The sequence below is a fragment of the Suricata suricatta genome, chromosome 14 (genome assembly GCF_006229205.1).
Source record: "Suricata suricatta isolate VVHF042 chromosome 14, meerkat_22Aug2017_6uvM2_HiC, whole genome shotgun sequence".
NCBI lineage: Eukaryota > Metazoa > Chordata > Mammalia > Carnivora > Herpestidae > Suricata > Suricata suricatta.
Window position 1 is genome coordinate 15,746,382 of NC_043713.1, and position 24,943 is coordinate 15,771,324.

Sequence of the window (24,943 nt, forward strand, 5' to 3'; positions counted from 1 at the left end):
GTTTCTTTATAGCCTTTACATAAAAGTTCTTTATATCCTGTAGGCCTCTGGTCACCTGGTACAAGTATCCTGAAGTCTCTGAATTAATCCACTTCATAGAATTCAAGTGATTAATTTTGTATATTATATGGTGAAAAGGACCTCCTACATACCAGAAGATGTGGTCATGTGCTGTTGATTTTATTTTCCCTTTATAGCTCCACCTCCCTTAAAAATTTGTGATGCCTCTTTTCCTCATGCTTCACTCTTTCCTGGCTACAAATCATTTAATAACTGGAAAAAAATTATAAATATATATATTTTTAAGTTTATTTATTTTGAGAGAATGAACATGTGTGTGAGTGGGGGAGGGGCAGAGAGAGAGAGAATCCCAAGCAGGCTCTGCACTGTCAGCACAGAGCCCAACGTGGGGCTCAATCTCCTGAACTGTGAGATCATGACCTGAGCCAAAATCAAGTCAGACGCTTAATCAACTGAGCCACCCAGGCGCCCCTGAAAAGAAGTATATATTTAATCCAACATCACATTTAAAATGCATTTTTGTTTGTTTCTTAGGAAAAAATGCTGCAAAGGGTATAAATTTGTTCTTGGACAATGCATCCCAGAAGGTATGTAATATAAATGATTACGTTTCTCACCTTGTTTGTGACTAACCACTAGGTGTCTGTAGAGCTCTGATGTACACAGAGTGCACGTGGATTTTCTGTGTGTAACTTCAGTTTTTGCTGGCATTGGACCCTTCTAGTGCCAATCTGGCTACACGTAGCATGCTCTAGCTACATCATTACACAACACGTACACCTGTATTGAGTAATTCTCATATTTCAAGTTTTAAGCCTAAGAGGCTATCATCCCCTAATCAGCACTTCATGCACAGAACACAGACCATCCCCCTGACCCCTCTCTGTGTTTCACCTGCCGACACCGTGCTCAGCCCAGTGGGAGCAATGGGACAAGAGCCAGCTCTCCAGGCACGCACAGCCTCCAGCTGGTGAGATGGGGTACAGATAGCATGGAGTCAGGGAGACCTGGATTTTAATGACAGTTTCCATATTGCCTTAGTCCATTCTGGCTGCCGTAACAAAAATACCATAGTCTGGTGGCTTAAACAACAAACTCTTATTTCTTATCGTTCTGGAGGCTAAACCGAAGACCAAGGTGCTGCAAAACTCCATGTCTGGTGAGAACTCCCCGGTCCATCTCCTCGCTGTGTCCTTACGTGGCAGAAGGGACAAGGCAGATTTCCGGGGGCTCTTTCACCAGAGCATCCATCCCATTGAAGAGGGCTCTACCCTCACCATCACAGCACCTCCCAAAGGCCCCACCTCCCAGCACCATCACTTTGGAGGTTAAAATTTCAATGCACGAGTGTCAAGAGGACACCTTCCTTCAGTCCACAGTACAAATTCTACCTTAGTTTTTGTGGGAATGTATTAGGACTTGACTCATGGTTGTTTTAAGAATATTACCACATGTTAAGTACTTGGAACCGAGGCCGGCTCTTAAGTGCTTGATAAATAGCGGTTGCTGCTGTTGATTTTAATAATCACTGCAATATATGCAGTCGAGACATTCGGGCCAGCAAGTGTTTGGAGCAGGCGCATAGCACGGAGAAGCAGAAGGTTCGAGGTGGTCTCCGGAAGGAGAGGGAGCTGGCCTCCCCCCGGAAGGCTGCCCAGCGAAGATCCAAAAACCACTAAGCATTTGTTTGGAGAGCACGAGATTGGTGTGCCTGGGGCTGTGGAGAGGTGAGCGGGTACTGAGAAATAGGTTTTTTCACTGTCACCCACAAAGCCAGAAATCTGTGGACGACCAAGAGCCCAACCAAGCCAAACCACGCCGCGTTATCTCAGAGAGAGCAATTTCCTTTGTCCAGAATAACTGAATCCCTCCCAGGTACTGCTGCCTTCGTTGGAAGGATGCAAATTCCCTAAACCATAGCTGGGGAGAAAGGCTGGTTAGGAAGTCACTTAACATCTGATGGCTGTGGCCTTGAGGCTTGCTGAGACCGAATTTCTCACTGCCAGCCAACTCCGTGGGTTAGAGCGCGGTGGAAGTCAGCAACAACAACAAACAAACCACAAAGGTCCAAATAGTTGCACTCTTTATAAGCCAGCTTTTCTCAGTCCCCAGCTGTGTCCTTTGTATTTCAACTTGGCAGATGCTAGAAAATGAGGTTTAGGCCAGTCACTTTAAGATCCTGCTAAAGACCTTGTCCATCCTGCTCAGAAATATGTTCCATGAGGACCACATACTTAGAGTTTCTTCACATGTCAGGTCTTGTGGTTTCAGACATCAGAGCCTCACGTGAGTCTGTGACACCTGTGATTAACATAACTTCGATGTAACTAACACCCTGTTCTGTTGCTTTTACTAGAACATTTAAGTGTTTTCATCTGTGGGAATAAGTCAGTGTGTGTGTGTTTCTTACTAAAGATCTCTTGAGTCATAAAGATTTCTGTTACCAAGAACGCAAAGTATAAATATAGAATTTCAGAAAAGATAGTGTATTAGTTAGGATTCTCTGAGAAACAGGTTCACTTTAAGGATTTAATTGGAGGCTAGCAAACTAAATGTCCCTAGGGGAGGCTGGAGACCCAGAAGAAAGTTACAGTTGGAATCAAAAGTCTGTCTGCTACCCAAATTCCCTCTTCCATGGGGAAGGCCTTTATTTCTATTAAGGCCTTCAACTGATCGAATGGGCCCACCAACGTGTTGGAGGACAATCTGCCTTATTCATATTCTACTGATTTAAATGTTGATCTCAGGGGCGCCTGGGCGGCTCAGTCGGTTAAGCAGCCAACTTCGGCTCAGGTCATGATCTCATGGTACCTGGGTTTGAGCCCTGCATCAGGCTCTGTGCTGACAGCTAGCTCAGAGCCTGGACCTTGTCTTCATATTCTGTGTCTCCCTCTCTCTCTGACCCTCCCCTGCTCACACCATCTCTCTCTCTCTCTCTCTAAAAAATAAATAAAAACATTTTTAAAAAATAAATAAATGTTGATCCCATCTCAAACAAAAAACAACAAAAAAAACACTATTGCACGGAAATATGTAGCATATGTTAAACCAAGCATCTGGGTACTATGGCCTACCCATGTTGACACATTAAATTAACCAGAGACTAGAATTTTTAAACAAATATGCTGAGTAGAAGCTGAAATTTAAAAGAGTGTTGTTGTCTCCTATTTGTTGCTCTAAGTCAAAAGTCAACAACCAGTGGGCCAAATCTGACCCAGTGCTTCTTTTTATAAATAAAGTTTTATTGAGACACAACCATACTCATGCACTTGAGTGTTCTCTCTGGCTGCTCCCGTCCTACCACTGCAGAGCTGAGTGGTGCTTGCCAACCAGATATATTTCGCTAAGCCCCACTGTATTATTTGGATCGGCCGGAATGCTAGAGTGATCTCATTGTTCTGGTTCAACAGCTATTAGTGGAACATAAACTGTAGGAAGTACCCAGACAACCCTAAGGGCTAAGTCGTAAAGGAAGCTGAAGAGTGGGGTTAAGCTTTTACTGGGGGTCAGGCACTGTGCTTAAAGTGTCCTCCAGTTTTACCTTTGGAAAAGTCCTGTGAGGTCAGTATTATTGTTACTCCTATTTTACAGGTAGCAAATTGAGGCTTAAAGGACCTGAGATCACAGAAACAGCAGCAATGCTGGGAGGGCTGGTTCCAGAGCCTGTGCCCTTCACCAGGATGCTGCACATGCCTCCCATGGTGGAGCCCTCGGGAGAGGGGGGCAGCATTTGGCCAATATGGCAGAGCACACGAGCAGAGGTAGAGAGCACAAAACGTGGGCTGCCTAGAGGTGATTTTTGGCAAGGAAACCAACCCATCAGGAAAAGCAGGCCTGGAATCCCAGTTGCAGGGGAAGGGATTTGTAGCAAGGGCGGTGGTCCAGGTCATCAGGAGAAGGGCCCACTCCTTGTCACACTGACCCCACCTGCATCGGACACACCCACCCATTCCACCTCCCTGTGCGGGAGCAAAGCCGGGCTCGCTCTGCATCCCAAAGATCGTTTATACGTCAGCACCTGGGGAAGAGAGCATAGCGATTGAGATGCTGGATCTGGTCTGGAGGTAAAGCGCAGCCCGAGCTCCTGACTCACAGCCAGAGTCCCTTCAGAGGCTCATGAGATATCTGTTGGTAAGGACCGGGAGGAAGAGATGCTTTCATTGTTCTCGAATCGGAGGGCAGCCACCGCAGTTGACTCATGATCTCCAGCCACTCCCCCTCACCCAGTCCCTCGTCAGCACCTGGGGTCCATCTACCGCACACGTGGAGACAGCACACCCAGGCCCCGGCTCTGCTGCGCTCACACCTTCTCTGTTCCCCGCTCATACTCCTCTTGCCCGCCTGACTTCCAGCCCCTGCCCGCCTCACCCCGTGATGCCCACACTGCTCCCCGGGGCTGGCTCGCCTTTAGTGTCATCTGGAAGGAATCCCTGTCTCTCCTGCAGCTCGTGAAAGAGCCAAAACAGGCCCCCAAGGAATGCTGCAGGGCCCAACCGTCTAGAATGTCTTTGCTTTTTTTTTTTTTTAATTTTTTTTAACATTTATTTAGTTTTGAGAGATAGAGAGACAGAGCATGAGCAGGGGAGGGGCAGAAAGAGAAAGAGACATAGAATCTGAAGCAGGCTCCAGGCTCTGAACTGTTAGCACAGAGCCCGATGCGGGGCTGGAACTCGTGAACTGTGAGATGATGACCTGAGCTGAAGTTGGTGGCTTAACCAGACTGAGCCACCCAGGTCCCCCCTACCCCCGTTGTAGTACTTTTAAAAGGTGGCCCAGGGCCCGAAGAGGGCATGCCCAGGTCCCCAGCAGCATGCAGGTCCTCCAGACCTGGGTGCAGTGACACAGCCCCCACCTACTGAACAATGGAGGTTGATGTGAGCTCACGCTTGTCTTCCTCAGATTACGATGTGTGTGCTGAGGCCCCCTGTGAACAGCAGTGCACGGATAACTTCGGCCGCGTGCTGTGCACGTGTTACCCGGGATTCCGGTATGACCGAGAGAGACACCGGAAGCGAGAAAAGCCGTACTGCCTGGGTGCGTTGGCGTCACATGGTATTTTCCAACTCCTGGGGGGGTGGGGATGGGGGTGGGGATGAGTCTGTCCTCTGCTGGACATTCTTCAGAGGTGAGACCAGCTCACAGGAGCTACCTTGGTCTGTGTTTCTCCCCGTGTGTCGCGATACCCAGATGGAGTCACGTTAGTACCAAGCTAGCAGTCCCCTGGCTCTCATTGGGACCGTCCAGACCAGCCGTGGCCGAGGAATTCCGCAGGGAGGCCGGACCAGTCAGATCCTAATAGGCAGTGAGACACGTGAGCAGAAGGGGACCCTTTTCAAACAAAAAGTAGAATGGTGCCACACAGAACGTAAGTGGGCAGAAGTGTAAAAGCACAGAAAGATAAGAACCCACCGTCTCCGGGAAGACTCGGACCCGGGGACCAGAAAGAGACCATGTGGCAGGCAGGTTGAAGTGATTCAGAGGGAGCTGTCACTGGCCACCTGGACCGTCACGGAGAGAACTGAGCCACACCCTTCGCCACCAGCAGGTTCCTCCCCGACATTGGCTTGGCTTTCCAGCCCTGCACTCTGCGAGGTCCAGAGATGGGTTGATGGGAATTGTTCCCTGGAGCCACATGTTTCCAAGTGTGGTCAGTCTGTGGCTAACCTGTCTCAGAGACATCTGGGCTTCTTGCTTTGACAAAACGTTCCAGGCCTCATCTCCAGAGCCTGAGCGGTAGGTCTGGAAGTCTGCATTTACACAAATGCCTCTAGTGTCTCACGGGCCCAGTCAAGTTCGAGAATCAGCTAGAGGATGAACTGAGGGCCCCCAGGCAGACGGTCCCAAGTGGAGAATAAATGAGCTGTGATGAGTGGCCTCCCCTCCTCCTCTGTCCCCGCAGTCTAGAAAGTAGCATTTAAGAGAAGTCATAGACAGTAGTCTCCTGGCTTTACCCCGGTGGCATCCAACACTGGCAGAGAAGAGGGTGAGGCCACCGGGTGAGTGCAGCCGGGACCATCGGTGCCTCTCACGGAGAGCACGAGCACAATGTGCCACTCTGTCCTTCTCAGGTCCCAGGCATGGGGGCTCTTCTTTCAGTTTGTGGTTTTTACCCTCTTCTTCCCTTTTGGGCACAGCAAAGCAAGCATTTTGCTAAGAATTCCATCTATTTCTCTCCTCTCAATCTTGTCCTCCCAGCCCTCCCGCCCCCGGCCCTGGACAGTAGAGGCAGCTTCACACTTAGGTCAAGGGCAGAGGTGTGTGAGGTGTTCATTACGCGAATACATCTGTGTCACTTAGTCCGAAGGTGACGTGGTACATACTGCCCCAGGGACCATCTGAATGACCACACTCCCTGGAACGCGTGGGGCTTGCCTGAGCTGGGTCCTGGGCAGCTGGCCCAGAGAGTGGCCAGGACATTGTCAGCATCCTGAACAGCGGGGCTGAGCCCTGACTGCAGCAGGTGCACAGGCAGGGCTGAGTCGTGGCCCCCACCCACTGGCAGCTGATGTCTCCGACCAGGGAGCAGGAGACGGATCGGGGCCTCCCTCTCTTCACCTGGTGGGAAGGAGTTTTGTCCCCAGCCCATTTGGTAGGGGACCGAGGCTGTGATGTGCACGGCTTATGTGGACTCTGACTGGTTTGAGGGGCTCGTGGCTCATTTCCGCAGCTCACAGGTGGTCTGTCTGGGGCATTGATGAACCCAAAATTTCCTGGGGAAAACTCTTTCCATTAGACCCATTGTGACTACTTTCTTTCACTAGAAGTGGTTTCATGACATCTCTTGATGGGAAGGAGCCATTCCCACTGACCATGGGTCATTGTCCTGTTGCTCAGAACTAGAGCCACAAAAGGGAATGTAAAAGCCCTTGGCACATGTGGGTCCTTGTAGAAAATCATGTCTCTGATGCCTCTTTTCCAAGTGTGTTGCTCTCCATTATCTCATCTTCTCTCCTGATTTGCCTGGTGCAGTATTTCAGGCAGGCATCGTTACCATGTTTTGTAGGTGAGAATTTTGAAGGCTAGGCACTCTGGGACCAGGTCACATGACTGGGTAGTGGCAGAGAAACAATGGAACCCCATCGCCGATGGGCTTGTCCCCAGGGTGACACTGCCTGAGGCACTCCCATCAAGGCTCCTGTTTCTAGCGTCCTGCTTCAGCCCAGCCTTCTCAGATGGCGGCTGTCAAAGGGTCCCCTGCCGCCTTTCACAGGAGACCCAAGCCTAATGTCCCCCTGCTGCACTATTGGAAGAGTTCTCTGAAATGGAGGCTTCTCTGCCTTTGGTCCAAACCCAGATATCGACGAGTGTGCCACCAGCAATGAGACACTGTGTCCCCACATGTGCGTCAACACCGTGGGCAGCTACCGCTGTGAATGCCGGGAAGGTTACATCCGAGAGGACGATGGGAGGAAATGCACCAAGGGAGACGAATACCCCAACGACACTGGTGAGTCGTCCAGATCCAGCCACCCCAATAGGTAGGCAGGCCCCTGGGAGCCTGCCAGTGTTCCTTGGGGAGCAGTGAGCAGGAAGGGGCATTTATACAAACGGCAGGTGGCATCTGGGGGAGAAGGGAGTAGGACATCAGGTGGAGCCCCAAGGGAGCAGAGCCTGTTGGCAGGGAGAGTCGCAAGCTGGTGTGGATTTGAGGAAGCCCCCCACCACGTGGACGTGGTGTGCTCACACCCGCTAGAACTTAACCACGCGCTTGCACCAACCTGAGATAAGCAGAGAAGAGGCCAGAAACCTTGTGTTCTCTTGGAGAAGGGGTTGAATATCGATAGGAACCCTTTCCACATCAGGGAACTGAATGCATCATTGCTGCTTGATGTATAGTCCGTGCCCTGCGCCTGCCCAGATCCATGTGGTACTTGGTTCATTAGATAAAAGGAAAGTGGAGAGCGTTGAGATGTTTATACCCATATGATAGACATTTTGCCGAAATCCAAAGGTCTGTGCTGGTTTGTGGTCTTATTTCTCTGGTAATTTGTTTGTACCGTGTTTTGCACGTACCATCCATGATGAAGCACAGCAGTTTGAGAAGCGGGCCTTCATGGAGTTTGAGAGACTCATATATGTTACGTCAGCCCAGTCCAACTGATCTGTCCCTTCGGGGTCCGATCAGCCCAAATGTTGGGTTACTTCTTTAAGTCTGGAGGAAGGAACCCTTGTATCCAGGACTCCTAGGCCAGGAGACTGCTTCCATATTGCTGTGCTCGGGGCCCAGCTCGCCCCTGCCTCCCTTGGGAAGGAAGGCGACAGGACGCTGTGTGTCCGGAGAGGCTGGCAGGGCTGTGGGCATCTCGGAGCCGGGAGGGGCTCCCAGGCAAACCCCATGTTCCAGGACATGCAGGGAGGTGAAAGGGCCAAACAGTCTGGGTCTGAGGAGATCGTGATTCTTGGACGTAGCCTTAAATTCAAAAAAAGGGAAGAGGGCCATGGCCATCAGCTAAGGGTGGCAAACAGCTGGGGAACAGCTGCCTTGCATGGAAACACTACAAAGTAAAATACTGAGAACAGCCAGCTTGAGTCATGAAGAAGCCACCATACACTAGAAGCAGATACAAAATCGGTTTGGGGCCAGCCCAGGATTGGGCAATTTGGAATAACTTGGGCTTAGTGACACTTTTGAAAGCCTAAGGCATGTGGGGCCTCTGCCCAGAGGAGCTGGAAAGCAGGGGTTAAACAGTCTTTGGGGCATAAGAGTTGGTTGAGGAGAAAAATGTCGACATGGCTTTTTATTTTTTTTAATTTATTTATTTTTTTTATGTCAGACAGTGAGTAGAGGAGGGAGAGAGAGAGGGAGACACAGAATCCAAAGACAGGCTCCAGGCTCTGAGCTGTCAGCACAGAGCCCAATGCAGGGCTTGAACCCATGGACCATGAGATCATGACCTGAGCCAAAGTCGGATGCTCAACTGAACCACCCAGGCACCCCATTATTTTTTTAATTCAACATTAAAATCTGTTTTTGTCCCATGGTGGAGCTGGTGAGGAAGGGGCAGGGTGTGTCACTTACCTATTTAATTATCTCCTTTACTGGGAGGAGATAATCCTTTGAAAAATGAGGTGCAACCTTTTAGCCATTGACCTGTTAATGCTTGGACCCCCCTTGAAAGTTAGCAACCAGAAAGTGCTTTCTAATTTTTCATTTTGGAGTTGGATTTCCAGCTCTGCTCTCAGCCAGGAAGCCAGGGAGTGGGGGCTTCTCAGCCTGGCAACCCCATTGTCTCTCTGCCTGAATTTGTATCCAGGGGAACTCTGTTTACTTGGTCTAAACTGCCACGGCAGACACTTCCTGGTGAGTGTCAGGGTAGGGATTCGATGGTAGGGATCTCCAAACAACAGGACCTGGCCTCCCTTGTATGTGGTTCCCACATGGCAGGGGTAGTGCCCTCGTCCCCGGAACCCAGCCTTAGTTAACAGGGAAACCAGAGAGAGGCTAGATGGGACTTGCAACAAAAGAGTAGGTGGGCCTGGTGGGGGACACTCCCTTCCTCCTGCCTCAAATGGACCCAGACAGACCCAGCGGCAGCAGGGCGGGGGCACAGGGACTTCACGTTGTGTGTCTTCGCGGTTGGCAGTCTACGGTGCTGAAGTTTGTCTTCTGACTGGAGTCCTCTGTCTCCTTCCCTGAGGAGCAAATGGTACTATTTGAAAATCCATTGCATAATCCACAAGCAGTATTAGTGTGAGCGATCAAGTTCAAGAGACCAAGAATTCGAAGCGATGAGCAGTTCGACTTCTACCACTGAGAATTCAGGGAGAGACTGAAGTGATTGTTATTATAAGGGATGGAGATGTGCACCGATCTTTGCACCTTCTCTAACATTCCTTTCATTACAAGGTGACCTGTTGTGACTGTCTGTTACAGCATTTATTCATGTTGTGTTCACTTTCTTTCGAAACATCGGCATTCAGATGTTTGGGGAAGAGTGCGTTACTGCACCCACTTAAGGGCCCATGGGGCTTGTGCATGAAAACTCAGAGATTGCCTTTTTCAAAAACATTAATGTTGATTAAGCCTGAATTTCCCCCCAAATTATTTTTTCAAGTTTATTTTGACAGAAAGAGTACAAGCAAGGGAGGGGCAGAGAGGGAGGGGAGTGACAGAATCCCAAGCAGGCCTTGCACTTTAGCACAGAGTCTGATGTGGGGCTCAAACTCATCAACATGAGCTCATGACCTGAGCTGAAATCACCAGTGTATGCTTAACCTGCTGAGCCACCCAGAAGGCCGTCCCCAAGTTGTTGGGGTTTTTTTTTAACTTTTTGTTTGTTTGTTTTTTACTGTTTGTTTACTTTTGAGAGACAGAGCATGGGTGGGGAAGGGGCAGAGAAAGAGGGAGACACAGAATCCAAAGACAGGCTCCAGGCTCTGAGCTGTCAGCACAGAGCCTGACGCGGGGCTCAAACTCACAGACCATGAGATCATGACCTGAGCTGAAGTTGGATGCTCAACTGACTGAACCACCCAGGCACCCCCAAGTTGTTTTCTTAAGAAATACCTATAAGCATCTCACAGATGATAGTGTCCTGAAGAATATAAATTTTGAAAATCCTAACTTCTTAACATCAAAGGCCTGGCTCTGGGGTTGAACTTGGTCATCTGGTTGACTTGCGGGCAAGCAAGTCTTCACCGCTAGATGAAGCAGCCGACGTCCAGAAGGAAGCTGTTTGCTGTGGACTACAGACCATCTGATGAACCAGGACAGGACTCCTCTGTCCTGCCGGACTGAGAGAACATTTGTTCCTGTTTACAGCGACTTTAAATGGGAGTTGACTTTCCATGTAATTAGTAACAACCGGCTGAAGGTCATACCGTTGGGCTTTATTGTGACATAAAACTCATTGCACGGATGAGCCTAGGCTGCAAATTCTCTCTCTCCTCTCTTCCTCCTCCAAATATAACAGCTATAAATCGTTTAAAAACAAAACAAAACCAAGAAACCACCAAAGCTTCAACATCACTGTCTGTTGAATCACAGTCCCTTGCCTCTGTCTGCAGCATTAGAAAAGAATTCCTCGGGATTTAATTTTCAGTCACTGGGGTCTGTTGGATTCACCATACATGCACACAGGACTAGCATTTGGTTTTTTAATTTGACTAAGAAAAACAGTCCAACAGCACTAACTAAGGATGTCAGGGGGGTAGGGGTGGAGAGGAAGAACTCAGACCCTTAATTAAAACTATGAGAAAGGACAGGCATGTCATGTGCCCTGAATGTTAGCATCCTAACCCAAGTGACGGGCCACGGGGAAGGTGGAGGTTTGGCTCTGATGGTGCCGGAAACAAAAACAAGTGCCCGGGTGCATTTCTTTGACAACCACAATGCCATGGAAAGTTCCTTGGCTTGGAAGTTAGGAGAGCTGGCAGCCTGAGCTACTTCAGTGTTAACTGCTGAGTGTCGCTGGGCGGGCTCCAGGCCTCAGCCCCCTGCCATGTAGGAAGACAAGAATGTCGGACCGGATGGGCTCTGAAGCCCCTCTTACCCACCATAACTTGGCGGGATGCGGTATAAGTACCACGAACCTGACCAGCCCTGTGAACCGGTCTTAAGTCTTCATCACCTCGCCCTCCGTCCCTGCAAGTGCCCAGGTTCCAAGGCATGGCCAGCTTCGACACGGAAACCCAGAACTTCCCTTCCGAGATCTCAAAGATGAATAATTAACATCCAGATACTTGGCTCAGCACCAGGCACAGTTAGCCAGAGGAGCCTTGCCTCTGTAACATCACAGGCTGTCTAAACAGCATCATCTGTTGTGGACTAGTTCATAAACTTTGTATTTCATCATGGTTATTTTTCTGATGAATAAGTAACGATTATTGAATATAAACACATGTGATCTAAAATCCTTTTTTCCTATCCCCTCACCCCTTTTTTTTTTTTTTTTTTTTTTGCTTTGCATCGTCTGATGGCTGTGATGTTATAGCCGGAGGAATTTAAAAATCAAACACAGCCCCCGCTCACTATTAGAAAAGCATGTGGAGAGGAGAAGGGGCGGCCTCGAAACTGCCCCTGCCGGCTGAAGGGTTGCCGTGGACCCACAGGCGCAGTGACACATGCCATCTGGCTAGTAGGCAGGAGTGGCGGCTCGCTGTCTTTGAAAATGTATCACTGGAGCCGGTTCAGACGCTCCAGGGAGTCTGTGTAGCACCGATGGGGAGCAAATTAAGGACACGTTGGCTCCGTAGTCATTAGTTTACTGCTCTTTTTTTAAACTGTGTTTACTTTCTGATAGAGTGACTGAGCGACCCGTGGCGTCCCTGACTGCGGTTCAGAGTATCAGGGACAGCCAGGTGTTTCATGTAACTTTCAAGCCCGGCTGAGCCATAGATCAGCTGTTCTCAACCTGGGGCGCTTTAAACATTGCCGATCCCGTTCTCTTGCTGCAACCCCCAGAGGGGTGAGATGCAACATCCTGGGATTTTTTTTTTTAACCTCCCCTCCCCCCCCCACCCCCCAGGTGGTTTTCATATGCCACCAGCATTGAGAACGGCTGCTAGGGGCACAATCAGCTTTTAAAAACAAACCTCCGTTCATTTGTGACACTGCCCACATGAAATATATTGGGAACATTCTTTAGTTTCTCTGAGTTTATTGACATATTACTAATATAGCATCTGAGGAACTCTTATTTCGAACGCTAGGATGCGTATCCTGCTCAACATGAGTAAAAATTAGAGCTACATGCCCCCACGTGGCTAATCAATAATAATGCACCTTTAAAATACAAACTGGTTGGAGCAGAATGTTAAGTAACCTCTCCCTTAATACGGGCTGCTCACAGTAGTGACTTGAGAGGACCGAAAACATGCAGAATCAGAGGTGTCTTCCTGATTCCTCCCTTCCTCCCTGCTTCCCTCCCTCCCTCCCTTCCTCCCTTCCTTCCTGAGAGACAGAGACATCCAAACAGGGGAGAGTCAGAGAGAGTGGGAGACACAGAATCCAAAGACAGGCTCCAGGCTCTGAGCTAGCTGTCAGCACAGAGCCCGATGCAGGGGTCAAACCCACGCACTGTGAGATCATGACCTGAGCCGAAGCCGGATGCTTACCCGACTGAGCCAGCCAGGCGCCCCACCTTCTCAGATTTCTAAGTGCATTGTTAACGCACGTATGCTCAGGATGATTTTAGCTCCACATTTGGCAAGTTGCGGGATGGATGAGCCCCAATTCAGAACAGATTGCGTGCCCCAGGCCTACACACACAATTTATCTTCAGACCATCTGAGCGCTCTTTCCAAAGGGTGATGTGAGGACCTGTTATTCTGTAAGGAACGTACCAACAGTAACATCTGTGGAGCACTTGCCCTGTCCTGGGCACCGCTCTCGGAACTCACAGGTGTTATTTCATTGATTCCAAAGCAGCCAAGGTGATAGAGGCTTTTGTCATTTTATTATCTAACATACCCAGGAACTGTGGCCTCCCATCCCCGGGGCACTAAGTGGCAGCATGAGGATCCGAATCCTGATCATCTGACTCCGCCAGAGCCTGTGTTCCTCGCTACTGTGTTAGTCCCTGTTGATGGGAGATTGAAAAGTCTTGTGGACAGAGTCTGCCTTGAGGTCTGTGTTCTAGTAATCACACAAAAAGAGAACAGACCAGGCTTTTTCCAGGTAAAAGTCATTTGGCAGAATTTATTCCCTGGAGTGATGACAGTTGAACAAGCAGGTGGTTCAGGGCCCCTTGGAGGACTCTGATGGAACTGTGCCCTGGGGCCTGCTCCCAGGATTTCAGATTTCTGAGTGCAGGCTGCATGTGCTGCTGCTGGTCTGGCAGTCACACAAGAACCACGCACGGTCCTGGGTTCTGCCAGGCAGAGGGCTCTCCGGTGTTCTAAACAGAACTCCCAACACCAGGCTCACCGTGTCCCCACGATGCCAGATTCAAGACCTACAAGTGCCCAGCGTGGGTCTACGGGAAGACCTAAAGCAAGTTACACTTCCTTACCTGCAAAGGAAAGATTGAACCAAAGATAACATCCCTTCTGACACTCCGTGATCAAAATAGAGGCAAGAAGCTGGTAGAAAGGTCTCCTCTTCTTGTGAAAATATCAAGTTGCCTTCATCACCCCGGCACTTGGAAAATTCAACGAAGTATGTAAAAGCAGAATGGAAAGACGGGCTTCTGACTCTTGTTCATGATGGCCTGGCTCTGCCAACTGGGCTGGTTCCTGACAAAGACAATCACAAATTGTTAAACAGTCATCATTGGTTACTTTGCACTCTCACTGCCTCACACGGCCTGGTGAAGAGCAGATGCTCCCTAGGTGGATAGGAGAGAGAGGTGGGGGGATAGTGAATGGATGGATGGACAGACAGGTGGGTGAGAGAAGTGAGTGGGAAGATGGGATGGATGAGATCGGTGAGTTATGGGATGGGACCGTATGAACTGGCCAGTAGAAGGGCTGGAATGGATGGATACTAGGTAGGCAGACATGGATGTCCTCCAACTGTCCTTACACACTAACCTCATAAACCTGGAGCCGGGGTCATCTCTTTATGCAGGGGTCCACCATTCTGTGTCGTCAGCACAACCAGAGTTGCTAAGGCTTCCGGTCTTCACCACCAAGTGCACTCTTGCGTGGAAATGCCCTTGTGTCACTCTTCTGTGCCGGAGACTGATCTAAATAACTGGCCCTCCTCACACAAGTTCAAGTTCTGTCAGCAAGTAGGACTTTAAACTGGTACATTAAACAAGGGTGAAGAGCCCAGAGGATGGGTGTTAGACTCAGATTCAGGATACCGCAATTCTAATAACCCATATCAGTTAACTTGCAAGATGGCTTCCAGGAAGTCACCAGGTGTCATTTTTCCCTCATCCTCTGTGTTAATACTGTCCTTCAAAGATCCTGGGATTATCAGGCAAAAGGAAGCAAAGGGCTTGAGGGGGTCTGAAGACTGCCAGGCACCGTCTCCCGTTTCTTACTAGCAGGTGGTATGCCAGCTCATGCACAGCGCTCACCTCACTCATCACAGTCACCCTGTGTGGTAGGAATTATCCTTCCAATGCTATGGTTGAGGAAGCTGGGGCTTATCAAGGTCAGACAACTTGCCCGAGGTTCCTGAGCTAGTCCGCCTCAGAGCTGGACTGTGGAGTTAGGACAACAGCACTGTGGAAGCCATGCTCTTAACCACTGTACTTGACCACCTCCAAGCAAAGACTCTATCCTCCTCAGAACTCACTCATTATCACAGACAGCTGTGATATGGGCCAACAGCGTTTCCCACGGGTACCAACTGACCATGCAGGTGGGGAAGCTACTGATAGGACAGTTAGGTAGGAAGTGAGAATTAACAAAGTGTATCAATATCAATCGACTGCCGGGGCACCTGGCTGGCTCAGTCAGTTGAGTCTCAACTTCGGCTTAAGTCATGATCTCACAGTTCGTAAGTTGGAGTCCTCCATCGGGCTCCCTGCTGTCAGTGCCAAGCCCACTTCAGATCATCTGTCCCCATCTCTCTGCTCCTCCCCCACATGCACACTCTCTCAAAAATAAACATAAAAAATTAAAAAAAAAAAGACTGCCACCTTCCTGAAGACCCACATGCACTTCCCAGTCATTCAAACCCTAAGCTATAGATTTGACCCCATTGCTTTTGGTAACTTAGAGACAGAGCCCTGCTTCACCTGCTTGAACCTGCTGGCTTGAGAAGTGTCTTTGAGCAGGTACGCTCCAAGCCTCAGGCCTCCTGTGAGGTGCAGGGATGGGGGGAGACACAGGGGAGCTCTGAGCCACCCCCTGCTCTGCTGCAGGTGAATAGCCAGGGATCTCAGGTGCCACGTTGCCCCCCAGAACTCCCCTACTCTCCCAAAGAGCAGAAACACCAGCCACCATGTAGATCACCAGGCAGGGGCCTGACTCCGTTGGAGAAATCCGCTGGGCTTGGTGCGCAAGGTTGAATTGAACCTGGGGTGCTCCTGATGCCCAGCGCATCCATCCGTTCCCAGGTGCATCACAGAGCGCCATCAGCTAGAGGGCTTAAAGGGCAGAGATGTGAGACATCTGTTCTGGAGGCCACAAGTCTGAGATGAAGGTGTCGGCAGGGCTGGTATCCTCTGAGGGCTATGCGGGAGAGCCTGCCCCGTGCCCCTCTCCTTGCTTCTGGGCTTTGCCAGCAATCTTTGGCATCCTTTGGCTCCTGCCACATCTGCCTGATCTCTGCCTTCTCTTCACGTGGTGCTCTCTCCAGTGCACCTCTCTGTCCTCATTCTTCCTTTTTATAAGACTACCAGTCACGGGCGCCTGGGTGGCTCAGTCAGCTAAGTGTCTGACTCTTGGTTTAAGCTCAAGTCATGATTCTTTGGTTTGCGAGTTCAGGCCCCACCTCATCAGACTCGGTGCTGACAGTGCAGAGTCTGCTTGAGATTCTTGCTCCCTCTCTGCTCCTCCCCTGCTCACTGTCTCTCAGAAACAAACTTAAAAAAATAATTTAAAAAACCCCAGCCACATTGATCTCAAGTCTACCCTACATCATCAAAACTAATTACATCAGCAAGGACCCTGTTTGTTAATAAGGGCACATTCTCAGGCCCTGGGGATTAGGGCTTCAACATACGAATTTTGGCAGGAAGACAGTTCAAGCTACAACACTCTATTTCACAAATAGTTTTTGAGCAGCCACTGTATGAGCTGCGAGCAACTCCAGTCCTTGGGTGGCTTGCGCCCTGGTGCTGGTCGCCGCTGCGTAGGGAAGGCTAGCACATGCTGCCTGATCTCAGGACTGCGGTATCTCTGTAGAGAGAGGGGCCAGGCTTGGTGGAACAAGTGAACTGGGTCTTGAAAGCTGATAGGTTTCCATGAGTGGAGGCAGCAAAGAGGGCTTCCCAGAAGAGGGGCATGATCAAAGTACGTGAGCCAAGAAAGACAAGAAGTGACTTTGAGGGACATTGCTTGGCTGTCCCCGCCTGCCTTCTAGACCGCCATGGTGGTTACCAGCACGCCCAGCCCAACCCCAAAGACTTTCTGAGCGAGGCATGTTTGCCCCTTCCTGGGTATCAAAGTGCCCTACCCGACCCCGGCGAAATGTGTGCACAGCCTCCCCCTCATCACAGACAGCTTCGCATACAGCTTGGTGGTCTGCACCCACTCACCTCAGCAAGATGACCTCTGGCACCCAGTCTCCCCAGCACACAGCCTTGTGCAGCCCATTTCAATGCCAGTAAGCTGAGAGTTGGGTGAATGTCTGCCCACGTCACTGTGAAAGTTGCCCATTCTTTCTTTATGCCAAATACATTTTCATAAAAAGCTCTTGGAGCTTCTAGTGCTCTACGAGACAGCATCGGGACCCTCCCAGCGGACAGCCAGATCGCCTTCCCCGGTGCCTGTCCCATTTTACCCCAGAGCACCCGGCATGTTTTCCATCCTGGCTTCACATCTCCCTGGGGTCAGTGCTCAGCCCTGATCTGTGACCCCACCTCCTCCCCACCTCCTCACCTGGCCTGGCTGTGCTCAGTTCGAGCAGCAGGACTATCAGGGTTGTTAGAGACCAGTTTTGGGAGCCCTGCACTAGAGCCCCATTGCCTGAGCTGAGGGGATAATTTACAGCAGGTGAAATGACATGGCCCTGGGATGGGTGGGACTGTCACTCATGTCACGCTGGTGGATCCCACCTCCTGAAAGGCACGGATAAAAGGGCCACGTTCACATGTTCACGCATGAAAGAGGAAGATGCTGGGATGCCTGAACGGGAACAACTGAATCCAGAGTTTTGGGGGTCGGTGGTGCCTCCCTCTCTCTGCTGATCCAGGTGCACTGTCAGTGACCTGGGCACTGTAAAATCCCCAGACTCTCCCTCACGTGCCGCCAGCCGATCCTCTTGAGACGGCCCTTTGCAACACTGTCTCTCTAGATCTGGAAGTCCTCCAGCCTCCCAAACCAACCTGTGCTCCCCCCCACCCCCCACAGGGCACGATGAGAAGTCTGAGAACACGGTGGAGGCCAAAACCTGCTGTGCCACGTGCACCGAGTTTCACCAAATGAAGCAGACGGTGCTGCAGCTGAAGCAGAAGGTATGTTTCTGTTAGGGAAGAAACAACCCCATAAAAAGAGGACTCCACAGAGATAAAGACGAAGAATGTTTAGAAATAGTAAGAAAATAAGGTGTCGCCCACAGCTTCCTTGAGCATCCCCTGAGGCTGGCGCCAGCTAGGTTTGGACTTGGACTTAGCTTTGCCTGCCCAGCCTCAGAGCCAATGGCTAAAGGGTGACAGGACAGCCAGGGCAAGGACGGATAGATGAGGTGACTGTTACAGCAGTCCGCGAGGAAGGGACACATGGCGAAGCCGAAGGCAGGATGAGCTGAGATTATTGCAACTTTGGGTAAAATGAGCGTCCAGACACATGGTCCTGGGACAGACTTGCCCAGTTCTACTTTGTTTAACATTCTGTGTTTTACAAAAGAGAACATCCTATCTATAAACTTCCAAAAGCTGATGATGAATTTCTGTAGCAACTTTATTTTTCACAGTTAAAAGCTATAGCCTGTGCTTTGTCTGGCCTGCATCACCTTGGAAAAGAGCCGTTTGGGTACCTCGTGTCAACAAGAATGAGGACTGACTCATTTTATAAAAGGCTCCCACGCGTGCCTCAGAGAATATCAGATTTCTAGTAATGTTTTTATGCTCTGAGTAAACTCCCCAAGATGGATCTAGTGACCTGATTTCTTGAACAACTGTCCTGGACCCAGATCAATGCTATTTATTATATCTAAGGTCAGTCAGTTTCTCCAACTTGTCGGCAACTCAGAAATTGCTCTGATGCTGCTCAAACATAAACATACTGGTTTGTTTATTTAATTGCTTCTACCCAGGGCTCTTAACACATCAAAGAGGTGTATATAATCTGTTTAACTTTGGCACCTAGTTATTCTCCAGGGCAAAGGGTAAGCGTAAGACAATATTGCTTTTCCACGTTTAGTAAACATTCGGGCAGCCCTTAATGACAACAACAGCTACCAGCGGACCCAACAGATCAATAGGCAGAGGAGAAGAATGGCTTTGTGGGTCTTTCGGATGTTGCTGGTGAGGGTCTGTTTATATATCCTATAATCACGATCTCAAGTGCTCTCTGATCCAATGGGGAGAACCAGCAAAACACTTTGTCGGTGTAGTAACGTAAACACGGAGGTAGAAATCCATCCCACACACGTCCTCAGGTTAAACTTGGATTGATGTTAATACTTATCGAGCAGATCCAGAAAATGGTTCATGGAAGAAACTTTGCATTTCATAGACCAGAGGATTAGGGTGTTGGGGGGAGGCTGTTACTCAGTATCCCAAGACCTCAATCTACTCTGCTTTCTCTCCTGGGCAGTTAAAAGTCCAAGAGCTGTAGGGAAGTGTTTTTCCAACCTGAATGATCTTTAGGACAGTGCAGCTAAGTCTCCCAAGTTGTTCAGAAACACATTTGCTAAATCCACATCTGGCTTTCCCTGAGGCTCCGTGGCTTTCATGGAATGTACGTTCGGTTAATAAAATACTTAAAGTTGAAGATTTTGTGTCCTAACACCCATCACCTTTGAAGACCTTGCTGTAGAACTCATACAAATCCAATAGCAAGTACTTCTTAGTGCTTCGGTAACTCATGCCATGGCTCTCATGCACTTAGTACTCCGGTAACTCTCATGTGGTAACTCTCCTGTGCTTAGTACTCCAGTAACTCTCATGTGGTAACTCTCACACACTTAATACTTCAGTAACTCATGTGGGAACTCTCCCGCACTTAGTACTCGGTAACTCTCATGCAGTTAGTTAGACTGGAATTGATCCGTTTCCTACTGAACTCTAAAAACACATTGTGACAAGCTGGAACTAATGCTGACGTTCCAAGAACATTATGAGGAGTGACTCCTTTTCAGAGGCGCCTGTTGGAAGGGGTTGCATTCTGCAGTTTCCGAAGACCCTTACATCCAGAGCTCCACTTGCATCTCACTGTGACCGTGCAAGAAAGATGCTAATGATCGCAGACAGGTGAAGACACTGCCCAAGAAGCAGGCCAGATCCCGGCTCCTGCAATGGTGGCCGGATGGTCGGTTCGTTTTAACTTCCTCTCACTGCTACTGATGCCATGTGTTCTTTCACAAAGAGCGTAGAATATCTCCCCCAAATAAGCTGGCAGAGAAGCAGGTGCTGGGTGTCTTGGCCCGTGGCCACCCCCAGGGTAGAAAATAGGATGCAGATGTGCTGATCTGCCCCATGGGCGTAGTCAGCCAAACCCCAGCTGCAGGGACTTGATGGGGCAGCGACCTGCAGATTAAAACAAACTTAAAAGACATGTCATTTTAATAAAATGAACAAGACTAAACCGTAGTGTGTAGACACGCAGAGGTAGGTGAGGAATTCTTTTTAAGACACGGGAAGTGATGAAAATCAGGAATGGTGGTTCCTTGGGGCGGGGGAGAATGAATCAGCAACTGGGTCAGAGCACAGGAAGGGTGACTTCTGGTGACTGGCTGAGTTCTGTCTTGTGACTTAGGTTTCATTAAAAAGGTGCTTGCCTTATAGTAATTTGCTAAGGTACAGATTCGTGGGTTTTCCAGGTTCTGTGCTTTTAAATTTTTTTTAATGTATGTTTATTTTTGAGGCAAGCAAGGGTGGGGCAGAGAAAGAGGGAGACACAGAATCTGAAGACAGGCTCCAGGCTCTGAGCTGTCAGCACAGAGCCCCATGTGGGGCTCGAACCCACGAACCGTGAGATCATGACCTGAGCTGAAGTCTGACGTTTAACCAACTGAGCTACCCAGGTGCCTCTCCATGTTCTGTGCTTTTATTTTCCCATGAAAAGTTTTTCCAAATTGTGTGCTGACACCAGCCTCTGGCTCCGTCATTTCTTCTTCAGTTTGGGAGAAGGTGATTTTTGCTAAAAAGGGAGATTAGGGATTCAGTAAAATATCCATCATTTAACTCATAAAGAGGCATGCAGGCCCATCAGAGCACTGAGGGAAAGTCTGAGGCAAGGAGGAGCCAGATTTTTGGAAGCCCCTTGTGTTCCTGCTGGGGGACTATTTGATTGGAGACCAATGCTGCAGGGCGATTGAGGAAAGCTGAATCATGAACTCATGAAGGGTTAGCTGAGCACCTGCTCAGCCCCGTGGTGGGCTGGGAAGTGAGGAAGTACAAGACAGTGTGGAATAGAAGCCTGCTAAAGTGAGTATTTTGTCTGGGCAATCAAGCCAGAGGTGTGAGTCCACCACCAGTTGCCAGGCAGAGCGGGGCAGACGGTCAAAGCCTCAGGTGTTAGAGGTCCGTGCAGTGTCAGAGGCGTGTGCACATTTGCAGCCCCAGGTCTGCGTTTGCTCCTTCTAGTGCTGCCCTTGGTACTGGGGGACGAAATGGTTCCTCAGTCGTCTGTGACTTCTGCTGCTGCCTTGATCTAGCTGCTCTGGAAAATGGGTCTCCTTGGGATGCCGAGAAGACTAATCCACACTAAAGTGACTATAGGTTGCTTTGTAACGTCTCACTGGAAATAGTAAGAGAGACAGCTTGGTGTAGTGGTAAGGAGCACAGATTCTAGAACCATGTTGGCTAAGTTAAATCCTAGCCCTGCTACATGCTAGATGTGTGACCCTAGGTAGGTTACTTAATATCTCTGTGCCTCATTCCTATTAAAAAGGGATGACATTTCTGTTTTCATGATGACCAAATAAGTTCACATTTATAAAGGACTTAAAATGGTATTTGCCACTTAGAGCTTTGTAAGCAGTTACCAAGTAAATAACATTAATTATAACTCCTTAGAAAGTGCTTTACAGACAGCATCCACCTGATCCGTACCAACAGCTCTACGAGGTGTAGATACTTTATTACAAAGGCTAATATGAGATAACGATATTCATGATTCCATTGATTGGAATCTAGGAGAAATGTACACACCTCTGACATTACTATGACCTTCTTCACAAATACCTGCATCTCACAAGCCGGTCCTCTGCTGTGTTTTTGCAGCAAGTCACACCAGGGACCCTGGACATCTGCCTCCCAAACTCTAATGCTCTTACTTTCCACTCGTCCTGCTGTTGTGTAAAAGAACCGAAGGGAGCCTGAATGTAATTACCCAGCAGGAGATCAGCCAGGAAGTGGAGGCTGACATTTATTGGATCAACTCACAGCTTTTACAAGGGAGCAAAGAGAGCTGGACATGCAGATCTCGTCCTCCAGGCTCACTTACAAAACTATAAATCCAAAGATGTGATCGTCTGGTCCAAACCTTTCATTTTGTAGACGGTGAAGGTGAGAACCGGGAAGGGAGAAAGGACTCACCCAAAGTCACACAGCCAGACATCACCACCGTCATGTCCCCAAGAGCCCTTTCAGGTAGATGTTAATGGTCTCCATTCGGTAGATGGGGAGATCCAGGTGACGTAGCTTACCCAAGATCCCCCAGGTTAAAAAAAAAAAAAGTAGCAGGGCTGAGATTTAGATATAACTCTGCCTAATGCCGAAGCCCACAGCTGCAATCCACATTTCCATTTTCCTCTTGAAAGAGGATAAAAAGTTGGACCTGCCTTCAGTTTCCAGTGTTGACTGTTTGCTAGTTATGGTAGATTTTCTTCTAAATGCCCCTCAGTCGTTGGTTCCCTCCTGTTCCACCCCAGGGTCACAGGTTGGAGTGGTGTCTTGCCACCAGTGACACCAGCGCCATTATAAACCCCTGGATCACAGTTGCATCCCAGTGAGGACTTTGAATCATGAGTCCAGATCTGAAATTGTGCAAAGCTGACTTCCAGACTATACAATGTTCTAATTCTTATGGTTACCCCCGCTGGACTCGGAGCGATGATTGCAGGGGAACTGTCATTGTTGGCATCTTTCAGGGAATGCTAGGTCTTCTCAGGGCATGGAGGAAGGCGGTGAGTGGTCAGGAACCTCCTAGCTCATGGACCCTTAGGGCTGCCCTTCCCCAAGGATGGCGTCCTAGCCGGGGGACTCCTAAGCATCCTGGGAATGCTGCTCAGAAGTGCGAAGGGTATTGAGGGGGCTCTTTGAAAGACATTGTTGATGCTTCTTTGAATTTCCTGTCCTCCAAACAACCTTATGCCCAGAGAGGGATAGATTTCAGTAAGAATGTCTAAAAAAGAAACTAAATACTCTTGGAGGAAGTTCCAGATCAGGGGGCATCACAGACTCATGTAGGTCACCTAAGGCAGCTGAAGTGGAGCAGGACCTTGACTGCAGAAGAGCCTGCCACGTGCTCTGAGGGCACCTGAGGGACGCTGAGCAGGAGCAGCACCTGGAGCCTCTACTTGTTCTTCTCACCAGGCTGCAGGGATACAGCCGAAACCTTCCTGTGGTTTCCCGTGAACTTGCCTTTTAGGAAAATTGTACATGCTTCCATCAAGAAGCTATTAGGATACAGGATTAGGGCAGTCACCCTGCAAAGGAGCCAAAAGAATTTACTCTCCATGAGACGTATCAGATAAAACTTGTTTGCCAAAGTAAAAACCCTGTATCATGATGTTTGCTTTTTCACTGATACTGACTTCTCCTATTGGCAAGAACATCCATCTCCGTGACTAAGAAAAATCGCCAATTTCTAAAACTAGATCAAGCCAGCCCCCAGCCCAGCAGCTATCCGGCAGGAGAAGGGGGTCTTGGCCAGGGGTCCCCATCAGAATCATGTTTCATCAGGGACGTGCTAATTATTCCCAAACCTCCATGCTCGGAAGTAGACCCTAGTGCAGGAGACCAAGGACCTTCTGACGCCAGATGAGGTCATCTTGGACAACAAGACTTTCCCAGGCCTACCATTCACCACCGGGTCTCTTAGCAGTGAGTTAGTAGTTGTGTTTTATAATTCCTCCTATTCTCACGCCTAGGCTCCGTGGCTCAATATCTCATGATCATCTTTTACTCCCTTACTGTCAAGCCACTTACCCTAATCCCTGATAGTGAATTCCTTATTTTTCTTAATTATTTAAATGTTTGTTTATTTTTAAGAGAGAGAGAAGGAGAGGTGAGTGGGAAAGGGGCACAGAGAGAGGGAGACACAGAATCCGAAGCAGGCTCCAGGCTCTGAGCTGTCAGCACAGAGCCCGATGCGGGCTCAGACTCATGAATCCTGAGATCATAACCTGAGCCAAAGTCGGATACTTAATCAACTGAGCCACCCACGCATCCCAATTCCTTATTATTAAAGACACGTGCAAGCCCTGAAATCTTAGGGTGGTTTGTGTGGCATCAGGGACAAAAAGTTTCACTCTGCTGCATCAGAACTTGCCTAGAGGGCTGTAGTCTCTTGGAGGTGGGCGGAAATCCCTGAGGAAGGAAATAGGAGGTGAGAAAGGCTGACTTGCTCATGAAGGTTGAAAGGGAAAATCCCCCTAGATCAAGGTCATTCAAATCCAATTCCTGCTTGGAAACCCTGTGCCCAGAGGGTGACACAGACCTGGAAGAGGCAACTGGAAGAGCACCTTGCTGTTTTTTGCTCCCAGAAGTCATAGTTCAGGATTGATACAAGCCTCAGAGGAAGAACATTGCACAATTTTTAATTTAGTGCACTGTGTTATGTTGGACCCCACAGAGCACAGAGCTGCCCATCTTTGAATATGCAGCAATGACAGATACCTCTCTCAAAAGCTCAGATCCAAAGATGGATGTAGGGTGTCAGAGCATTCCAAGGCTAGTGATGAACCTTACTGTGTACCTTCTCCTATTTGTGGATCTCTCTGGGCACAGGGTTTCCAAGCAGAGCCTCCTCCAGAAGAACATGGAGACAAATATAACATGTTCTAGAAAAATCTCAGAAATGCCTGGTTTCTATGGGACTCCAGAGTAAGTCATCTGGGGGAGATAGCTCTGACCCTGATAAATGAGCTTTTCTCCACCTGACTTGGCACTCCAAATTAGCTTCTTGAAAAAGAGAGACTGGAACTGCCATTTGTCAAGTACTGAGTATGGTCTGGTCCTGTGCTGGGCATCTA

The 24,943-nt window shown here is 49.2% G+C and overlaps 1 protein-coding gene across 1 annotated transcript in view; it reads left to right on the forward strand.

Annotated features, from left to right (window-relative positions):
* CCBE1 (collagen and calcium binding EGF domains 1) overlaps positions 1–24,943 on the forward strand; it is a 244,836-nt gene that overhangs the window by 209,284 nt on the left and 10,609 nt on the right. Inside the window, exons 3-6 of the mRNA XM_029921543.1 lie at positions 556–608; positions 4,921–5,055; positions 7,316–7,468; positions 17,932–18,035. Coding sequence (XP_029777403.1) covers positions 556–608; positions 4,921–5,055; positions 7,316–7,468; positions 17,932–18,035 — 445 coding nt within the window. The remainder of the gene's footprint in view (positions 1–555; positions 609–4,920; positions 5,056–7,315; positions 7,469–17,931; positions 18,036–24,943) is intronic.